The sequence below is a fragment of the Rhipicephalus microplus genome, chromosome 10, assembly GCF_043290135.1.
Source record: "Rhipicephalus microplus isolate Deutch F79 chromosome 10, USDA_Rmic, whole genome shotgun sequence".
NCBI classification, from domain to species: Eukaryota; Metazoa; Arthropoda; class Arachnida; order Ixodida; family Ixodidae; genus Rhipicephalus; species Rhipicephalus microplus.
In genome coordinates this window covers 36,787,180-36,807,868 of record NC_134709.1, presented here as the reverse complement: position 1 = coordinate 36,807,868, position 20,689 = coordinate 36,787,180, and the positions used below count along the sequence as shown (strand labels likewise).

The window sequence follows — 20,689 nt, the reverse complement described above, 5'->3', positions numbered from 1 at the left end:
GCGAGATCAAGCCCATAGCGTCCCATTTCTAAGAATCTTCGCTCATCGGTTGTATTTGTACATGGAAATGCCAGTTTTTTAGAGACCAGGCTCTTCAGAACGTTGACAAATAAGCAAAAGAAAAAAAAAACTTGCTAAGTATTTCGTTCAACATTTTAATTGCTTGAAGAAAAAGTAATGAAAGGCGAAAGACTTTCCGGTATGAAAAATATGAACTACTATGCAAATGCCTAAATTCGGGGCTCACCTGTAGACGTAATATCACGCGGATTGCTCTTGTCCCCTGAAATGTACAATAAGGTTTTATACCTTTATCTGTTGGATCGTTTAGTAGCCTTACCAGGAGTGCTGCATTTGTCATTTGGCGAACCGTGCGTGTCCAGGACGTGAATGTGACATTTTGGCGGGGGCAGTTCGTTCACAATTTGAGCTGGCGTCACTGAAAGAATTTTCAGCCAACCAGAAGTTAGGACGGATGGATGTACTCATGCACAAGGGCGGATTTCCTTGAAAAAAGTGCAGTATGTATGTCAGGGGAATCGTTACGGTTAATTTATATGACACTGGCACAAAATTCCTCGATAACTCTAGCACGAGAAAGCAAATGATTTGGTGAATGTCCCCTAATGTAACTGTTGTGTCTCATCATCATCATTATTAGCTTGACTACGCCCACTGCAGGGCAAAGGCCTCTCCCACGATCCACCAATCAACCCGGCCTTGTGCTTTCCGTTGCCGCGATATACATATGAAATTTTTAATCTCATTGGCCCACCTAACTTTCTGTCTCCCTTTCATGTGTTTGCCTTCTCTGGGAATCCAGTCAGTTACCCATAATGACCAGTAATTATCCTGCCTACGTGCTACGTGCCTGGCCCATGTCCATTCCTTCTTGATTTCAACTATGATATCATTAACCCCAGTTTGTTCCATGAACCACTCTGCACTCTTCTTGTCTCCTAAGGTTACATCTATTATTTTCCTTTCCATCGCTCGCTGCGTCATCCTCAATTCAAGCTGAACCCTCTTTGTAAGCCTACAGGTTTCTGCTCCGTAGGTAAGTTCCGGCAAGATGCAGCTACAATATACCTTCCTCAAGGACGCGATACTTAAGGCTGCGATACAACGCTTTTTGAGTATATAGCATGACTTGTCGAGGATTCGCGTGCTCTCGGTAGCCTCGACTACCAACCACCAGCGTTTTCTGACCATGCTCAAAAAGTGTTCCAGGACCCCTTTAATGTTACATATATGTTTGGAGACGGGTCAGATCTTTCCAGTGTGTCCTTACCGTAGGCTGTGTGAGGATGTTGGCATGCCGAACAGAAGCGCAAGTTGTAAGGTGGAGGGTTGCCGAGTGGGTTGGGAGCTAGAGGCGGTGCACTTGGGTAGGCTGCCGGCTGGTTTATTACTGGTTGGTAGCCAACACCGTGTGGTGGAACATTCTGTTGGTTGCTCGAATACCAGAGGTAGCACAAGCAGCAGCAGATGAGGAGGACTAGTATCAGGACGATGACATCCCTGAACGTACATTAAGGTGAAAGCATCAGGTTTTTCATCAATCTCTAATAGCGACCGTTGGCATCACAGCTAACACATGTGATGCAAGAAATCGCCATCTCGCGAAGACATCAGAGGTCGCGAAACTTGATCATGACGCCACTATGATGTCACACAAGCCGATGTGGCGTCAAAGTGGTGTCACAGATCTATCTATCTATCTATCTATCTATCTATCTATCTATCTATCTATCTATCTATCTATCTATCTATCTATCTATCTATCTATCTATCTATCTATCTATCTATCTATCTATCTGTCTATCTATCTATCTATCTATCTATCTATCTATCTGTCTGTCTGTCTGTCTGTCTGTCTGTCTGTCTGTCTGTCTGTCTGTCTGTCTGTCTGTCTGTCTGTCTGTCTGTCTGTCTGTCTGTCTGTCTGTCTGTCTGTCTGTCAAGATGTCAGAAATCCCGATGTCCCAATATGACGTTATTCAAATGCACCATCGCGTGGCCAAAGGTAGACCGATCCTGTCTGTCTGAGATGTCACACAACCCGATGCCCCATTGTGACGTGATCTCAATGAATCATCGCGTGGCGCAAGGTGGACCAATCCAGTCTGTCAGAGATGTAACAAAACTCGACGTCCCATTACGACGTCATCCCGATGCATCGTCGCTTGGCCGCAGGTGGACCAATCCCTGAGGCACTGCGTAACCACGTGACTTGCAGAAAACTTCTAATATTTCTGATCCCGGAGCCAACGCGAAACCACATTGGGAGCAGAAAGTGTTCGCGAGGGGGTGAGCAGTAGAATCGACTTAGGAAAAAAAAAGCATATTCTTTCTGCCTTCAAGTCGTCTTAGGAAAATGCGCGAGAGATCACGTGACTTAAATTTATTCAGCTGGGGTCATATCTTTAGTTTTACATGACTGTACGCGACGCGTGCCGGTTTGGGCTAGTTGACAGATTATGACGTTTCTTTAGCCTTCAGCCTTTGTGGTCGTCCTGAGCTCGCGCCATAACAATTGTCACGTACGCGACAACTGCAGTAAAGTAGGATTACTGTGTATGCAACATACTAAGGGGTAATAGAGTGGCAAGATAATGATAGGGACAATTCAAGGAGAAAATGAAAAAAAGGAAAGAAAATATGAGCATGAGGGTAATGTAATGGTAGATACTTTTTGGTGGGGATATGCTCTGTGCATCTACTTTTCGCGCCTGAAATAGAACGGCGCGATTCCTTATACCTCTTTCGTTGCACGCGTGGGCGCGCACTCCTGATCTACATGTCATGATCTGGATTTCAATAACAACGCAGCAGGTGTATCAATGTTTTATTGTTTCGAATTACACGCGATCGGCTGACCTCCTGAACAACAGCAATAACAACAGTCCCCCAAGACGATTTATGGAAAATTCAATACGCCCCCCCCCCTCTTTTCAAAAAAAAAAAAACGCAGCATGTCCACAGAGTGAATGATGACGGGTGGGGCGAAGCGGACGGACACACGGACAGATGGACAGACACACGGAAGCGCGGATGACGGACGCTTCGCCTCACTCATCATCATTCACTCTGTGGATATGCTGTGACACAGTTTTTATTGACATGCAATGCAATTGCAACTGGCTGCTACGACGACTATGACGACACGGGACATACGACCCACGGCGCAAAGGGCTTTGCCCTTAAAAAAAAGAAAAAGACAGAACAGCAAATATTTTCAGAGGATTTACCAACGCATTACTAGACGAGAGAAAAGAAGACAATTGCGCAGGACATATGCGCTATCCAGGGACACACAGGACGACTCGGGAGGGCATAGAAGTGCACGCACGTGTGCTCAGGGACACGCACCAGTACGGAGGAACGCACGCTCGTACACCGAGCGGTACATTAGGGCACAGGTGTGCATGAGTGTCGCCAGGTCTCGGGGAGTGCAAACCCATGTGACATCGTGGCTGGAGTAGGGAGAAAGCGTTGCTCAGCTTGGCTGGAGGCAAGTGCGGATCTGGCTCGAGAGGGTCAGATGCCTTTTTTTACACCTCCTACTGACACGCATGCAAGGCGTGCACAAGGCTACTGCTATTTCATTTTGTGCACAGGTGTGCGCAAGACGAGTGTACAAGCACTCACGTTCTTTGAATTGCTCTCCCTGCTCCACTAGTAACGCACAATTTCGAAGAAAGGACTTAAGGTGAATGCGTTTACTGTTGAAGGTATTTTTTCGCGCTGGATCGCTATTAACAGATCATGTGGTGGCTGCGTTCTGAGAAGCAAGTGGATCGCGTTATTTTTTTTTTTTTGCTGTTTCGAGGCAATTCAAGAAACCAACGCGTTCGTACGGTATAGAAGCAAGAACGTTCTTTCTTTTTAATAACTGCAACGTGCAAATATGAATCCCTAATCAGATACGTTCTGAATGTTTTTTTCAGATTAATACTCCTGGGGTCTATATGTTTCTTTGTTCACTTTGTATTACCTCTGAAATATGCTACAGGTTGTGGAAGAGAAAGCATGAGTTTGGTTACGAATAGAACTCTAGGATTACAGCACATGCAGACAGAAAAGTGCTACGCACGTCCTTGATGAGTCATAGCCAGGCACCGTTCTCTCCAGATAGTATTGCAGCTGTTGGAGAAGGTGGAAATAAACTATTTCGTTTTCGTAGAAAAAAAAAACAAAAAACAAGAGACAATATCATATAGCAATTTGTGTAAGGCATATAGGAGGCATAGTTTTTCTTAGGTACATGTTGAGAAGCAAATGAAAAAAATGCAATGTGATGCTACGAAAATGGGAGAACTTTTGTAGACTCAGTTTCAAAACCGAGTGTAAAAAAAAAAGAATACGTGTGTATGAGCTAATAGATGATACGTATTCATTTTTATTTATAACTTATTTAGCACATACCGCAGGCCTCATTGTGGTGTTTGACAAATGGGCATACACAATTGTTCACATTACTAAACAAACATATACATATATATATATATATATATATATATATATATATATATATATATATATATATATATATATATATATATATATATATATACAAAGGAATGCAACAAAAAGAACAATGTTCATAAAATATGCAGAAAGGTACATGTAAACCTTTGCCAGTAGAGACAATGAGGAGACAACGCACGCAGTCATCTAGGCTTTCGTAGCTTACTTATAGTATGGGTACTTTAGCATATCGTACTTGTAAGGTAAAGAGCTTGGGTTCATTTTTTGGCTATTGCGAAAATATTTTCAATAAATTCCAAATGCAAACAACACTTATGTTTGTATAAATGCAGTACGTTATAAAGCATAAGAACTGTACGAAATAATCGTTGCCCCCCTTTACGACGTGCCTCAATTGTACTGTTTAACATGGGACGGACAAACTAAAAAATATTTCGCATTATTTGTCGTTCTAATACGGGAAATGTTCAAAGCTCCAAATTTGCTACATGCATGTCAAGGAAATAATAGCATTCACTTACGCCACAAGATCCAACTAGGACGTATTCATCCCTGGAATGATCGTATCCCTCGCACGTAACTTGCATCCAGCCGAATTTTTGAGTCTCCCTCATCTGCGCCTTGCATTCCCACTGCAAATGTATCAGGAGAAGGCATTCTATGTCTCGGAAAGCACAATTTAGTCAATGTTCATTCGCACTGGAGGAAAAATTCGGTACGTGCCACGTACCGTGGAAATCGATTTAATGTGAAGCATGAGGTGGGAAGGTGGCCGTGACTTGCATGTTATTGAGCAATACTTTACGAATTCGCTTCAAGAATAAGTATGAATGTTATACAGACGCACGCCAAATCTGCCACGTTATGTTGACACGATAACCGAATATTCTATAGTTCCACTATACTCGGCGACAGCTTTTCTTGACAGCACTGTGGAAGCTATAGAGCCGAACCGCCTGCATGCGCGCGCGCCAGGAAATAGTACCTATTTTATTTTCTGATTCTAATAGATACTTGGCCCGAATAAATAAAACTTTCTTCAATATAAGGATAGAACAAGTATGGGACGCTGTTCATGGAAAAGAAGTTATCATGCGCCCTAGTTTTTTTTCTTTTTTATTTCTTGGACGGCACCACGTTTTCCTCACGCCGGCTGCGTCTGCTGCTTGCTCTTGCAACAAAGAGAAGTTTATTGACTTCCAACCAAGGATAAAGTACATGACAAAAACATCGAGCTTCACGACTACAAAGGGTGCATGTACAATCAGGAAAGCACCACTACCGAGGTACAATGTATGTGGGGGAATGTACCCCTCTATTTACTGTACAGCGCGTGGTGCTCCAGCAGGCTTAATCCTGCACGGTGATTGCTCTTGCAGCGGCGAGCACAGCATCGGCCGTGGAAAAGCTGCTCATCGTTGGGACGCGCCGTCTTTTATACACCACGCATCGAACTTTCCAGCCTTATCACTGGTGGCCGCGCAAGCTCTGAAATAAGCTTCACTGTTCGCGTCTTGCGCGCAATCTTAACAACGATCTACAACACTTGTGAGGCTTCTCGAACACTGAGGCGCAGTCTGCGCCGATCATTGCTGACAGCCTTTGAGGGCGTAAACCGAATACAGCAAAACTGAAACAAGACAGGCCCGTGGCCGGATCGTGCTGCAACCGACCTTCCATTTCGCCTGTACCAGGGCTCAATACCGTAAACGTTAACATTCGATCACGTGTGGCGCGTACCCATATATACTGGGCTGAACACGGAACCTAAACTTCACTGTTATAAAGGCTGAATAATGCTGGGAAAACGTTCTGAACAACGGAAAATTTTATATGTACCAGTATATACACAGCACAGTAACTAGCTGTATGTATGCACTCTCATCAAAGTTTAACTCTGACGTTCCCATTTTGCATGCATATATTTTGCTAAACACACTAGCGCAGCGAGCAAGCGAAAACCGAAACTGGAACCAAAATCTTGCGTAGTAACACAAATGTGCTGAGGCCCCGTCTCCGTAGCCCTCGCTCCAATGTCAAGAAAAGCTGTCGCCGAGTATAGCGCCACGCCGCGTCACTCTAACGCATGTGCATTTCCTCAAATTATCGCAAGTTTACAACACTTGAACAGCTGCGCCCAGAATTTGCACTATAGGCCATAATCGTCAGTGGATTTTTTTCTCCGCGCATTTCAATTGTGGTTACATTGACAGGTTGGAGTCCGTTGAAACGTCAGTTATCGATGTAAACAAATGCGCTGTGATTGCTTCGAGACTAATTTATTGGAACTATAGATTGCATCATTACGCTTGTATGCGACCCGTGATCATCAACAGAAACCCAGTCGTTGGCGTTTACAGGCTGTCACGAGCTGGGATGTGACGTCACAGGAGGAATAATATGGAAGACCCAGAAACAGGCGGGACTAGGCGATATTTTGCGCGAAGGTTGGAACTGCCTGCTACACGCAAAATAACACTTGGCCTGTACGTTCACAGCTTCTTCGTATTCAGATCGCAAACTTTTTGTCACCACTGGACAGATCAAATATGGGCCATCCAGCGAGCACGGGAGGCGACTGAGAGACAGGGTCTCTCCACCGCCCCTGGCGCGGCTTAGGCCCACGCCTCAATCCACTGGTTAAATAAAGTTTGCTCACTCACTCACTCACCCACTCACTCACTCACTGCATCGGTTATGTATTCGTCTTCGTGGTAAATGTTGATCTTTCGTTTTTTTAGAGGCAGGAAGCGACGATAGTTTCGTGCTACACCGCCTGTTTAAAAATGGCTTGCCGTGACATCACGGAAGCCGCCATGATGTGTAGTACTTGAATGGTGAGAAGCTATGTTTGTGGCTCCACGTGTACGCAATCAGCGTGAACAACACGCGCGTACGTGGAGTCTGCAGCGGCGTTGCGCACGTATACAAACGCGACATTTAGCACATTGCGCATAGGCAGAAGTTCTGCACGTACGCTTCATCAACCCTTCTGTCACCACACGGGCCCTTTGGACAACCCTGAGTTGGGGCGCCAGCACGTCACTGTGCAGCATTCGCTGCCACCACTGTTCACCGTGATAAGAGGCCAGGATTTTTTCAGTGGCGAAGCTCCTTAAGGTGTGGGTCTGTCCTCCTTCCGTTGGTGTACGTAGCCACCTTGCAAACATACACCCCATCACCGATCCACCGCTTCAGTGACCATAAAGCCAACACTGTTGAGAAGTAGCCAATATAAAATGCAAGATGGTCGTGTGCTTGTATCCCGGTGCGCGTGAAAGAATCATAGATTTTCCTATCGTGCCCATTCCTTGTTTCTACGTGACCGCCTATAGTTCCATCTTTGCAAACTGCCCACTACTTCGTCCTCGCAAACATCCCGCTACGCCCCATCGCCGATCCATCACTTCACCGACCCTAAAGCCATTATAATGAAGGGGAAACTGAAGCGGCGTATAGCTACCACTTACCAATATTAAATTTCTTGTATAAGTATATACATTGTTACGTCTTTGATGATCTATAGGCGATATTGGCCTATCGTTCACAGTTCACCGATGAAACCCTCCAGCGCTTTGCCCCACTCATCATCATTCACTCCGTAGATATGCTGTGTTTTTGTTTTTCGGAGGGCGGGGGGGGGGGGGGAGAGGCATTCAAGCATACTATGTCGGTGCATGCGTTTGTACGTGTGCGTCGCCCCGCCACGGTGGTGTAGTGGCTAAGGTACTCCGCTGCTGACCCGCAGATAGCGGGATCGAATCTTGGCTGCGGCGGCCGCGTTTTCGATGGAGGCGGAAATGCTGTAGTCCCGCGTGCTCAGATTTGGAGGCACGTTAAAGAACCCCAGGTGGTCAAACTTTTCGGAGACCTCTACTACGGCATCTCTCATAATCATGTGGTGGCTTTTGGGACGTTAAACCCTGCATTACAATCAATCAATCAATCAATCAATCAACGTGTGCTTATATATATACACAAACAAAATCGAAAAGTTGTGGGTGTTAAAGAGTCACCCCCCCCCCCTTCCTATAGCCATACCCATGGCGTCCTTTGATGTCGTTTGCAGGCCATCAGTGCAACGCTTAATTCATATTAACAGCGCAAGCACAGAACACGCCCCACAGAGAAAAGGACACATGAGTATAACGAAGGAGTAAGCAACATAAGACGTGATGAAGACGTGTGCGTGTTATTTGAAGGGTGGCGAAAAAGATCACCTGCACGTCCACAGTGTTGTTTGAAGGGTGGCGAAAAAGATCACCTGCACGTCCACACCGTCAGTCCCGCGGTTGTAGCATTGAACGACCGACGGCTGATGTTTGCATCCGGCGCTGCCGCCGCGGCAGTGCAGCTGTGGCACGGGGTGGGATCGCCGACCGGTCGTGTAGTATCCCCGCCTCAAGGTGAGGGCCCGCACATCCTTCAGCCTCACTTTGTCACCTGCGTGTGCCAACGTGTAGCTCGAGTCTAAATGTAAGGGCTCGTTTTCTTAGTTAGACACAATAGTTTTGAAAACTAACGGACAATAATGCCGAGGAAACTGCTGTATAATACCACCCAAGGTGAAACGCGTGCACTAACGTCCTTCTATGCTTTGCGTATCGTCATCATCATCAGACTGACTACGTCCCCTGCAGGACAAAGGCCTTTCCCATGTTCCGCCAGTTAACTCGGTCCTGTGCTTGCTGCGGCCAGTTTATACCCGCAAACTTCTTAATATCATCTGCCCACCTAACCTTCCTTCTCCCCCCAACCCGCTTGCCTTCTCTGGAAATCCAGTCAGTAACCCTTAATGACCAGCGGTTATCCTGTCTACGCACTACATGCCCAGCCCATGTCCATTTCCTCTTCTTGATTTCAACTATGATATGTTTAACGCCCGTTTGTTTCCTAATCCACACTGCTCTTTTCTTGTATCTTAAGGTATCGTATTCAGGATAAAATGCACATAAAACTGTCTGGCTCTTTGACGTCACTGTTTAGTTCTTTGTTAGCTTATAAGACCGTACCTTGTGTGCGGTGCGGGTCATTACGTTGTATTGTAAGTTGCAATAAACAAATGTGTTGGCTAGCAGGGTATGGAGTCATGAAGACATCACAGAAAAATTAGAAGATTTTATTAGAAGTAATTGTAATGTAAGTGTGAAGAAACAAGAGTGAAAAAAAAGTATAACCCTGTCCACTTCGTAAGGTATATATGTGCATTTAAGCCCCGCTGTGGTGGTCTAATGGCTAAGGTACTCGGCTGCTGACCCGCAGGTCGCGGGATCAAATCGCGGCTGCGGCTGCTGCATTTTCGATGGAGGTGAAAATGTTGTAGGCCCACGTGCTCAGATTTGGGTGCACGCTAAAGAGCCCCAGGTGATGGAAATTTCCAGAGTCCTCCACTACGGCGTCTCTCATGATCAAATGATGGTTTTGGGACGTTAAACCCCACAAATCAATAATCAGTCATGTGCATTTAAGTGCGGGAGCATCAGTCGGCGCCCCCTCTTGTCATTATGACTGACGGCCCCATTTTTAAACGCAGATGTATACCGTATAAAGTGGACGGGCTGATGACCGTCACCGCAGCTCAGTGGTAAATGATTTGACGTGTTATTCGAATGTCACAGGTTTGGATCCTGCCGGTGGCAATATTTTCCATCCTCCTTTCTTTCTTCGCATTTACAATACAATTACTTCTAATAGCAGCCCGAAGGGAGTGGTGCGCATATGCATGATGTAAAATACTTCATACCAGAGGCTTTACCCTCTAAAAAAGACCTATTGTGTTAGGTATCGTGCCGTCTGTTCTAATCGTAACTATGAAAGCTGTTGTGAGACAGCAAGTAATCTTAATCTGGCAGCCCTGTGCTACATGTTGATTTAGCCGTGACACTGTTTCGTAGTCGTTCCTAGGCGCGCGACGTGCTCCATGACTACATTGATGCCGTAGCTCTGGTTTATTAAAGCCGTTCTCGCCTTATCGCCACCTTGTCTACGCTGCCGAGCTCTTGAATTGTGCAGGAAGTACGCAGGCGCAATAAAGAGGCTAGACTTACCCCACCAGGCCATTGAACGTTGAGCCACGATGCATAGCAGAAGTGCAACCATGCCAGGATGGTTCATGCTGTAATGCGGCGGTACGGCAGATTTACACAAACTTTCAGACTAGGCACACTCGTCGAATTTGATGACGTCAGGCACGTGGGAGCTTACATTGGTGTTGGCGGCGATCGAACTTTACAGTTCAAACGATGATCGAATCGCGACATCGCCACTTCAGGCTCCTCCTGACTTTCTCTTCTTCTTCTGTCTTGCGATGTGGGATAGCTAGTTCTTTCTTGTTTTTTTTATATTGGCTTGCACGCACAACAGGTGACTGGCCAAGTAGCCGGCGGTTAAGCTAAGAAGTAATATTAAAAAAAAACCAAGGAAAGGGAAAAATTACTTTCAACAGCTCAGCTGTTCCTGGTCGAGCGTTTTGTGTACGGGATGCGTAAAAAGCTTGTGAACACCAGAAACGGTACGTTCCACAGACATTGGGTATATCCCACTACGCAACACTTGTCACCTAAAAGTGAGAACAGCAGTTTATTTATTTAGTTTACACATCCCCTACATCGTCTTAAGGAATTGCGTAGGGGAGGTACACGTGGGTAACATTGTAACATAGTTCGTGATTTGCATAATAGATACAAAATATACGACAGTATACACTATATACTTTCTAAGACAAACATACTAAACTAATGGTGTATTAAACAAGCTACAAACAACGTTGCAGTCATACATATTTAACGCCTAAACGTTTCGAGATAACAAACAATTCTTGTTGGCAGTGATATCGTGAGCGTTGCTGTGGAAAAAAATAAAGAAGGTTTTATTATCAGTTTCACTAAAGATGTAGTCTGAGAGACGGTTCCATTCCTGTGTTGTTTTGACGAAAAGGAAACTACCAAAAGAGTGGGTTTTTCAGGGGTATTCTAATATCTCGCGTGAGTTAACTCGTCGACTTCAGACGTGCTTGGTACGAATAGATAATCAAGGGAGATAATGGCAATGCTGTAGTAACAAGTGCTATAACTACGAGTAAATTCTGTGAGTAAATTAACAGTCTAACAAACTGTTATGTACCACAGAAATATGCGAGGGCTACAAGAAAACTGTCATTGACGTAAGCGTACATGCCACGGAAATTGTGTGAATCCAACTGCACAGAACTTTCAATACAAAAGGGAAAACAACAGATAATTCGCCCCGCCGTGGTGGTGTAGTGGCTAAGGTACTCGACTGCTGACCCCCAGGTCGCGGGATCGAGTCCCGGCTGCGGCGGCTGCGTTTTCGATGGAGGCGAAAATGCTGTAGGCCCATGTGCTCAGATTGGGTAGCACGTTAAAAACCCCAGGTGGTCGAAATTTGCGGAGCCCTCCATCACAGCGGCTCTCGTAATCATAAGGTGGTTTTGGGACGTTGAACCCCCCATATCAATCAACAACAGGTAGCTCAACGAATGGCGTGCATGTTGCAGTAGCCTCACATCTGTCATGCGATACTTTGTGTTTTTAAAATATGGCGGCTATACTACCACCTCGAAGCTTAACGAATAGTGCTCAATAAAGTGAAGTGATACGAAGTATGGAAGCGCCTTAAGGGGAGGTTTTTTTTTTCTCTCGTAACTGCGTATAAGAGTGGGATTGGTAGGATTCAATGCTTGACAAGAAGTGTTTGATAAGGAGTAGATACAACCTATCTGATAGACTTGCAAAACATAGAACTGCGTTAGCGAAACGAAGAGAAGGCTACCGACTTCGCTGTTTCATCGGTTGGTTGGTTGGTTGGTTCCTCAATAGCTTGGCGCAACCCACCCAGAGGAATGGCGGAGCATGACTCTTTTATTTTTTAAATAGGCAAATGGAATGTTCATGGTACGAAAAAATCAAGTAATTTAGGAAATGAATCAAAATGTTTGTGAATATAGATTGATATTTCGAATAGTTCACGATGATCACTGATGGAAACCACGGCGCGGGAACCCAAGCCAACCATGAGGTCCGCATACATGACAGCTTTTCCTTAGATGGTCTCCATAGGGGGGCGACATCTTACAGAGCCATCCACATTTATATGGATAACAGTTCCCTACCGTTCAAGTCTTCATAGAAGCTTATACTTATTACATTGCAAGGAAAGTTATTATGGTGTTTGTCGATTCTAGGGTTTCTTGTCATATAAGGGACATTTCTCTAGCAAAGTAGAATAAGCTTTCTGTTTTTCCGACTTGTATATCAAAGTGCATGGCGTTCACCTTAAAAGGTGCCAAGCTCGTTTGTTGCTAAGGCCAAGCATTCAGCATATGCAAGCTTAACGTTTCTACGACTCCCTGTCAGCCCCACCCTATGGTTAACGTTTCATATGATAGACCACAAAGCATAGCCTGCCTCGCCGAGGCTAAGGGTCGTAAGTTTGATGAAAACCACGTAGTCCAGGGTGTTCCCGCTGGGTGTAGTCATTGCCGAAGAAGACACCTCAGGCGCCGTTGACGAAGTGGGGCGTGTGGGCCGCGTCTCTCGATAGCTACTCGGTGCGTTTCAAATTGAGAGCAGAAGCTATGACATCTGCTTTCTCACTCACAGACTCCCTCTCTGGCTTCGCTTGACACCGACACGCACAAGAAAAAGCGCTCAAACCAATGTATTCGTCAAACATTGTGTGATGCGGATTCGGAGTCAACTTTTCGTGTTGTAGAACCAAACGGTGTTTCTATATCGCGAGCTTCTGACAGCTTGCGCTATGCCGCTTCATGTTTTCTTTGTGACATCGTTATTTCTTTCGTTTTTTTTTTTACATTTAGTTGGCGAGTGATAGAGCGTATGGTGGATCAGAGCCAGGACCTCGTGTAGAAAAAGATAATATGCGTGGAAAGTCAAAGGACGAACTTATCATTAGCGTGTAAACAGTTATTGCTCCGTGGGCGCTCTTACAGTCCTGCTAGTAGTAGTGCCCACAAATCATATGATCGCGAGTAGTACGATAACTAATTACATTTAGCATACCTAAAGCACACGTGTTATCTTCCCAGTGTTGGACATACAGTCGTCAACAAGCTTAACATGAACGCTCCGCAGCGTGTCTTTAAACGGTTTGATCGACGCTAGCGACACGTAGCTCTGGGTTCTGTTGCCGATATGCTACTCCTTGCATGCCCACATCCTATCGAAGCATACCAAGGTATTATCTCGGCAACAGTGCGCAGAGCTTCGCGGCTGGCATCAATCAAGCCCACGTCACGCATCGGAGCGTTCCTGTTAAGATTGCTGACGACTGTACATGTGTGTGTGTGATGAGCGTATTGAGGAACGGGAGACGAGATGGCTGCGACGAGCCCGCGCGAAGGTCAAAGCTTTTATTTGGGATGTAGGCCTAGGTGGAGTCACCACTGCAGCGTCCAGCCAGGCCAGGAGCTCAGCCGTTCTGAAATTCCTCTTGGCTCGCGCCACACGAGCCACGCGGCTCGCAACAACAACAACAACAACAACAACAACAACAACAACAACAACAACAACAACAACAACAACAACAACAACAACAACAACAACAACAACAACAAGACTCGGCGTTCTTTACACATTCGACTATGACGACTTGAACATGCATGAAAGCCATCTTTTTATCTGTTCTTATCATCTGCGAGTACTGTACCCACCTTCCCACGCTAAAAGCTTGCTACACCTATAGGTCCAAAACAACATTATAACGGGGTTTTGGCGCAGATGGCGCTTGGCGCAGCTCGTTCACCACTTGAGCTCACTCTATTCGGAAGTCTTTGTTCCGTGCGTTCGTCGGAAGTCCACTCTTTTGGTGTCCAAATGTTCCCCTGAACTTCACGAATCGTTTGGCGCAACATGTCCGATGGGTAGACACACTTTTCAAGTGGAAACACATAAATAATATGGAGCACGACGTGAGCCACGTAGCGCTTGTATAGACGCTCTACGCGTTCCCGCGGTTCTGTCGGTCATGCGCGGAGATTTGCATGGCGACATGCTCACGCTGCAGTGTCGAGGCGACCGCACACACCGCAGAGGGCTGCATCGTGCTCCGGAGCATCCTTCGGGATGTTCCATAAGTGGGAAGCTTGTGTTCATTGCAACGGTGACGTCGGCGTCCTGTAACGACGACGGAATGGCTGGACAATGCACTCAGGTTGAAGTTAAATGCTCTCGGTGAATCGACGTGGCTTTCACTCTGTGTAGCGGTGTGCCATGCTTTGCGTGACGCAATGGCACCGGCTATACTCCAATATCGATATCGCCATCTTTCCCTGGTTGACGGGCGAGGTTGTCTTCTTTTACTTTCAGTGGTTGTATTTCAAGGAAAGAATTCTTGCCGACTGTTTCTCTTGCCTCGTGGCTTTCGGTCTGTCGAAAAAAGGAAAAAAAAAAGAACAGAAGGCGGGGAAACGATAAATTCGTAACTGAAGGCTGTGTACGCTTAATTAATGGTGTCATCCATTGGCGGATTCGGAGCACTTCCGGTAGTACTTTTTTTCTGCTCCATGCGGAGCAAGTCTGTACCATTCGCAGACTGAGAGTGCTCCTTGTGTGTTCCATTGGCAGATCTGGAGCAGATTCATCGCGAAATCTACTCCACGGAGCAACTTTTTCTACCCCAGGAAAATCGGCGGATTCGACCGGAAGTCGCAAGCACACCATGCCTTGAAATGGTGGCAACTTTGGGCGTGCTAACTGACGCCGGTCGCGTTGGTCGAGCCTCGCGCACGGTGTAAGATACAAAGTGTTTGTATCTTACAGCGTGGCCTCGCGTCAGAGCTCTCGCTTTGTTAGCGTCGCTGTGCGCAGCGTGCCCACTCATCCAAGAAGGGAGACGCGCGTATCCCGTTCCATTGTGACCCTGCATGCCGTTTGCTGCAGAGGAAGTCCATGTGTTCCTGTCTTAGATCCCCTCCCGTTGCTCACCTGCCAGAGTGGAGTGCTCCGGCGCAGAGTTCGTCGGCCACTCCGAATCTGCCAATCGATGACACCATTAAACATTTAAGGTCGCTCAGTACGTCATGATAGGAACAGAGAGTGTTCTTGTGAGCTCTTCTTATTTGTTCATTTTGTTTTGCGCTACCCTATTCTTACAAGGTAGCCTACGAACAAGCCCACCATTGAATATCGCTCAGAGTGAACAAATGACCTCTACACGGCTACATAACTATGGTGAGGACGTAACTGTATCGATCTTGATCCTTTCAATATCACGTACCGTTGTCACAAAGGAGGGGGAGTTGGCACTGGAAAGTGCCATTGTCCCTCTGCTGCAGTTTGGACAATGGTCATTTGACAAACCACTTTCCTTGCCACCGCTCCACTAGCAGACCATCGCTTCGCAGAAGTTTCAAATAGATAACTTTACCGCAGAGACGCACATTTGGGTCTCTGCGGTAAAGTTATCTACTTTGGGTCTCTCGTTTTAGATGAGAAAACTTAGAGGCTTTGCCTCATTTCTTCGGATATTCTGACATCGAGGATGAGCCAAACATAAAGTTTTAGGCAGTAGCGATGAACTTTAACCGATATATCAATGGTATGGACCGGTGACAAGCTGTGGGATTTAGCCGAATTCGGAGGCGCAAACATGTTTGTTGTGAACCGTGGCGACGAAATAAAACGACGACAAGCCGTGACTCAAAGGGGCTTTGCCCCTAAACGATAGCACGCCGCGCGAGATGTTGTGAGCCCTTCTGAGGCGCAGCACCTCATAAATATTGTAACACATAATATCAACACACGGGACGGCTTTATACTCTCGCATAGTAGAGTTCCAAGTACTCTAAATCATAAACCACTTTTTTCTAAACACACACATATCAGCTCCGGTGCCCGCCGTATATGACAATACTGCGCTTCTCGCGCTGTATAATCTCGCTCATAATTAGGCGATCTTGTTATTCCGGAAGTGGATCAAGGGTATGGTCAAGAGGGTATACCCAAAAGCTCACCTTCACTACGTGCCGCAGTAGGCCAACTCGACGCCAAAGCTTGAAGACCGGAGGGCTTGCCAGACGCGCCGCAACGCAAATGTCGTCACTCGTAGAGGCTGCACAATAAGTAGAGTTAGTAAGCCCATCAAGGCAGAGAATCTGACACTGCGATATGTGCAGCTACTAATATTTCACGATTACACGCGAATCCAACACGAAACTAATCCAAGAAAAACGTAGGCATAATCGGGACGCTGTTTCATAGTTCACACACGCACACATACAAATTAAAGCAAATATCTCAGGTTCACTCTTATGCACTCACATAAAACGATTAGAAGCATGCGCATTCGTGTTGTTATCTCGCTGCTAAGAAGTGAGGTAGCGAAGCATACACACCGCACAGCAGGCTGAATGATAGTCCCAGCAGCACCGTGATGCACATAGTGAGAAAGCAGCACCAGTATGGGGATAGGTGGTACAGCAGGAGAGCGTCTACACTGCGTTGTAAAATGACATGAGACCGAACATTTAGTAACGTACTGAACCTGTAGTCTTATTGATTCATTCATCGCTGCAACGACAATCACGGAGGCGTATCTAAGGTGGCAAATTCTTTTCCGAAAGCTGGCCAGCATAATTTTGAGTAAGCGAGAAAAAAACGACATTAAAAACACTGGCTGTTATTTCCAGGCAAGCCCCTAACAACAATGTGGGCTGTTGCAGATCGGAACTATAATCAAACATTTATGAATCCACGAGTATTAGCATCTTCAGCCTATTAGTGCACTGCTGCAATGCGGAGATGTCTCGCAAGGATTTTAAATTGCACTTGCTTGAAATCTGTGTTGATGTCCGCAAACTGCGATTTGTATTACACCACCTAGTTTAGTGCTGCCATGGAATTCATTTCCTTTCGCTTGACGTCCAACTCTACGAGTCAACACCACTCGCGTGCAGTACGTTGCCTGCCAGTCTCATTTTTTTGTTAAAGGAGTCATGAGTCACATTTCGGGCTTGGTGACAAACTACATATCGAGGAGGGGGGGAAAGACATTGCTATGAACAGGTCAGCCAAATCTTGCAACTCTGCGTGGCAGGGAGTGTTCAGAAGCCATGCACAAAGTTGGTCATTTCTAAGGCGCCTTCCTTTCGTACAGGCACGCCTGTGCTCCAAGGAGGTTGTGGAAATTATCGCTCACGAGTTAAGCCGTACCCAACGTAAGATGGAGGCTACGGCAGCCATCTTACCAGGGGCATGATGAGCCATTGGCGTCCGGCGATCCAGAAGGAGCGTCTTAACGTGACAACTTTTTCTGGTCACACAGTGCACAAAGTGCGTCCTTCTGTTACTCGTTTTCTTTAGTAAGCCTTGAATTCAAGGCAAATTTATTGAATAATAAATCACCAGTACTCGACTCTGTGGGATATTCCATCAAAAATAACTATCTTTTAATTTATAATAACGTAGCCTTTAGAGTAACAGGTCAAAGGCACTTGATGTCTAAGTAGGCACTACCAGAAAATGCCATATTTCTGAGATCTCTGGAGGGCAAAAGCAGCAGCTTCACTATTGCTGGCAAAACAATGCACGAGCTTCCACTCCAGCAATTTTTAATTTCCTTTCTGTGCTCACACTTTTACGAGCAGCCGGCGCCTGCTGTCTATTTTAGAATAACAGATAGCTTGCTATATATGAGCCAATAGCCGACATAAATCAAGAACGAAGTTTGGATGAGACGAGCTTGCCGTGACGTGATGACATTTGCCGCACCACGCTCTATACTCTGCTAACATTAAGCAGCGAACCACAGACTGGCACATGAATCAAAACGGGAGAGTGTGGTCTCAAAGTCATCAGGCGCACAGACGTACCTTTTCCCCTCATGCCAGCCTTCCCCTGTCGGGACCATAGAGTTTGCTAAATTTAACTAGAGGGGACTCTCGCACTGCGATCATTTAGTGACTATGGGAATGATGGGTAGTACACACACTTGCCTAGTCTTCGTACTTGTGGGCGGCGAATCGTGTAGTGCGGCTTCGTTTATTTCTGGTTACGGTTTCGTTTTGAAGAAAAGAACGAACCCTCTTGAACTTAGTGAACCGACTCATAATGGTAAGTCTAAAAGAATAAGGTGGTGAAGCGCAACCGCTGAACACTTGCTATTTTTTTTAGAAAACAGCTCCAAGCCACATGAACACACACGGAGCTAGAAGCAGGCCAGAAGTACGAAGATTAGACAAATACGTGTACTACGCATCATTCAAATGCTCGCTCAAGCGCCGTGCGTTGCAGCTCCCCAAAGACACTAGAGCCAGAATTTCCTCTAGTGTATATTGAGAAACTCTATGGTCGGGACGAAAAAAGACAGAAAGTGCTCAAAACTCACGACAAAGCCCTGCAATTCTACTCGATTTCGACGGATTTAAGAAATGTTTGCGGATCAATATGTGAGGCAAGGACTCTCGATACTGAGTTCATTCGGCGATTTCTTGAAAAAAAAAATGCACGCACCTCTCTGAAAGAAATCGTGAGGAAATGTGAGGGCATTTTTTTGCGGCGAGAGAGGGTACCGTTGCCGTCAGAACTTCGCCTTCACCAACTTTTACCATCACCTTGAGAGGCGCCCAGCCAGCGAACGGTGGAGAACGAAGAGCGAGCTGACGGGAGAGTGGGGCGCCATCGTTCTCGTCTATGCGTTGGCGTTTCACAGCGGCGTCTCGAGCACACATTTGCGGGTGTTCTTGACAGGCGCCCAGCCAGCGAACGGTCGAGAGTGAGGCGCGAATGCACCGAAGAGTGGGGCGCCGGGACGAGAGAGAGCCAAACGCGAGAGAAAGAAAGGCGAAGCACTGCACCTACCCTCTCCTACGCTCTCTCGAATCACTTGCTCTGGTTGCTATGGGCGTTTATAAGCGCGCGCGTCCACAGCTGTTGCTATGAGAGAAAAGTGAGAGCGGAGAGATAACACCTGCCGGTGCGTGGACACCGCCACGGACAACGCCGGCTGCCTGTAATAGCCCGACAAAGAAATGAATTAGCGTCTTATGTAGTGCATCTACAGAATTTTCTTATTTTTGAATGTGTTTAGAAAAAAGTTGTTAACGATTTAGAGTACTTGGTAATCTACTATGGGAGGACGAAAAGCCGTCCCGTGGGCGTTACATTTCATGAGGTCCTGTCGAAGAGAAGCACATGTGTTTAAAGCACTGTTAACGGTTTAGAGTACTAGGTACTCTACCATGAAAGGGCATAGAGCCGTCCCGTAAGAGAGTAAGCAAAAAACCTTATAGTAACTACAGCGAATCAACGAAAGCTATAATCAAGGACATACATTTAGTTATGTCTTACCAACTTTCCCAAGTTCCCACGCTTCATTTTTTTATTTTCATTTATTCGTTTTTCCTACGGCTATTCTTTTGTGTTGTTATTTCGTGTGCTTCATTGTTTGTTTATTGATTCTTTATTCGATGTCGGGCCCTAACAGTGTTTGCATTTGAAATATGTATATATAAAATCAAATGTGGTTCAATGCAGCTACTTGACGTTGCTTTCTATAGTATATTTCCCTGACTTGAAGTGTTACCTCATTCCTCGCAGCCGCTTCGCACAGTACATCTCTGCGTCAAGATCGAAACGCATACAGCTCAGCTTACAACACTGTCCCAGAAGTCTACTCACTGTTCGGTACTTTGAGGCGGCGCTTCCTCGTGAAGTGTGTAGTTCCCGAAGCATCTGTCCACGCCGTACGTCATCCTAGCCGGTGTGATCCGGGAGATGAAGCGGCCCGTGGTCTGCCATATCTGTAGGACGAATACGACCAGTGCTGCCACCGCCGTGCCCTGCGAAAAGAATGTGGTGGCCTAGTCGTATTCATGCCCAATAGAGAGAGGAGTGCGAGCGAACATAGCAGGTGGATTAGGTGTCAATAACAGTGGTCCTTCACGAGCCCTCGTTTGTTCCCCGGAGTTAACCATAGGTCTCCTCGATTTAGCTGCACTTTCTAGTCTAGTTTAAGAATGCTGCACTCTGGCGCTCAATTTAGCGACTGCAGCTCGCATCACCTGTACTTCTGCACTCGATTTGACGTCATGATGTACAAGTTCATCGGCACTTCAGCGCTAGCTTCTCCTCGAGTTCTCGTCTCTTGCAAGTAGCGTGAAGTATACGTAACTCACGGCGTACTTCTGCCCTGTATTTGACCGCTGCACCGAGCCCGCTAG

General features: G+C 46.2%; 2 protein-coding genes across 2 annotated transcripts in view; both read right to left on the bottom strand.

Moving 5' to 3' along the window:
• Positions 1-203: 203 nt before the first annotated feature.
• Positions 204-10,774, bottom strand: LOC119181407 (store-operated calcium entry-associated regulatory factor-like). The gene is made up of 7 exons (XM_075874655.1): positions 10,539-10,774; positions 8,756-8,934; positions 5,013-5,123; positions 4,097-4,146; positions 1,292-1,521; positions 341-439; positions 204-283 (listed from the first exon to the last, which is right to left on the bottom strand). Exons 1-7 carry the CDS (start codon positions 10,603-10,605, stop codon positions 231-233), a joined length of 789 nt encoding a protein of 262 aa, XP_075730770.1. The 5' UTR covers positions 10,606-10,774; the 3' UTR covers positions 204-230.
• Positions 10,775-13,663: 2,889 nt separating this feature from the next.
• LOC119180705 (sodium-coupled monocarboxylate transporter 2) overlaps positions 13,664-20,689 on the bottom strand; it is a 41,574-nt gene continuing 34,548 nt past the window's right edge. The window contains exons 13-16 of the mRNA XM_037431835.2: positions 20,148-20,308; positions 16,865-16,965; positions 16,484-16,581; positions 13,664-14,897 (exon numbers count right to left, since the gene is read on the bottom strand). Of these exons, the coding sequence (XP_037287732.2) occupies positions 14,769-14,897; positions 16,484-16,581; positions 16,865-16,965; positions 20,148-20,308 (489 nt within the window). The 3' untranslated portion in view covers positions 13,664-14,768. The remainder of the gene's footprint in view (positions 14,898-16,483; positions 16,582-16,864; positions 16,966-20,147; positions 20,309-20,689) is intronic.

Coding starts and splice junctions, on each gene's coding strand:
- LOC119181407 (XM_075874655.1), bottom strand. CDS start 10,605: ATGAACCATCCTGGCATGGTTGCACTTCTGCTATGCATCGTGGCTCAA. Junction 4,147..5,012: donor TCCTAGTTGGATCTTGTGGC/GTAAGTGAATGC, acceptor CTTCTCCAACAG/CTGCAATACTATCTGGAGAG. Junction 284..340: donor TGACAAATGCAGCACTCCTG/GTAAGGCTACTA, acceptor TGTACATTTCAG/GGGACAAGAGCAATCCGCGT.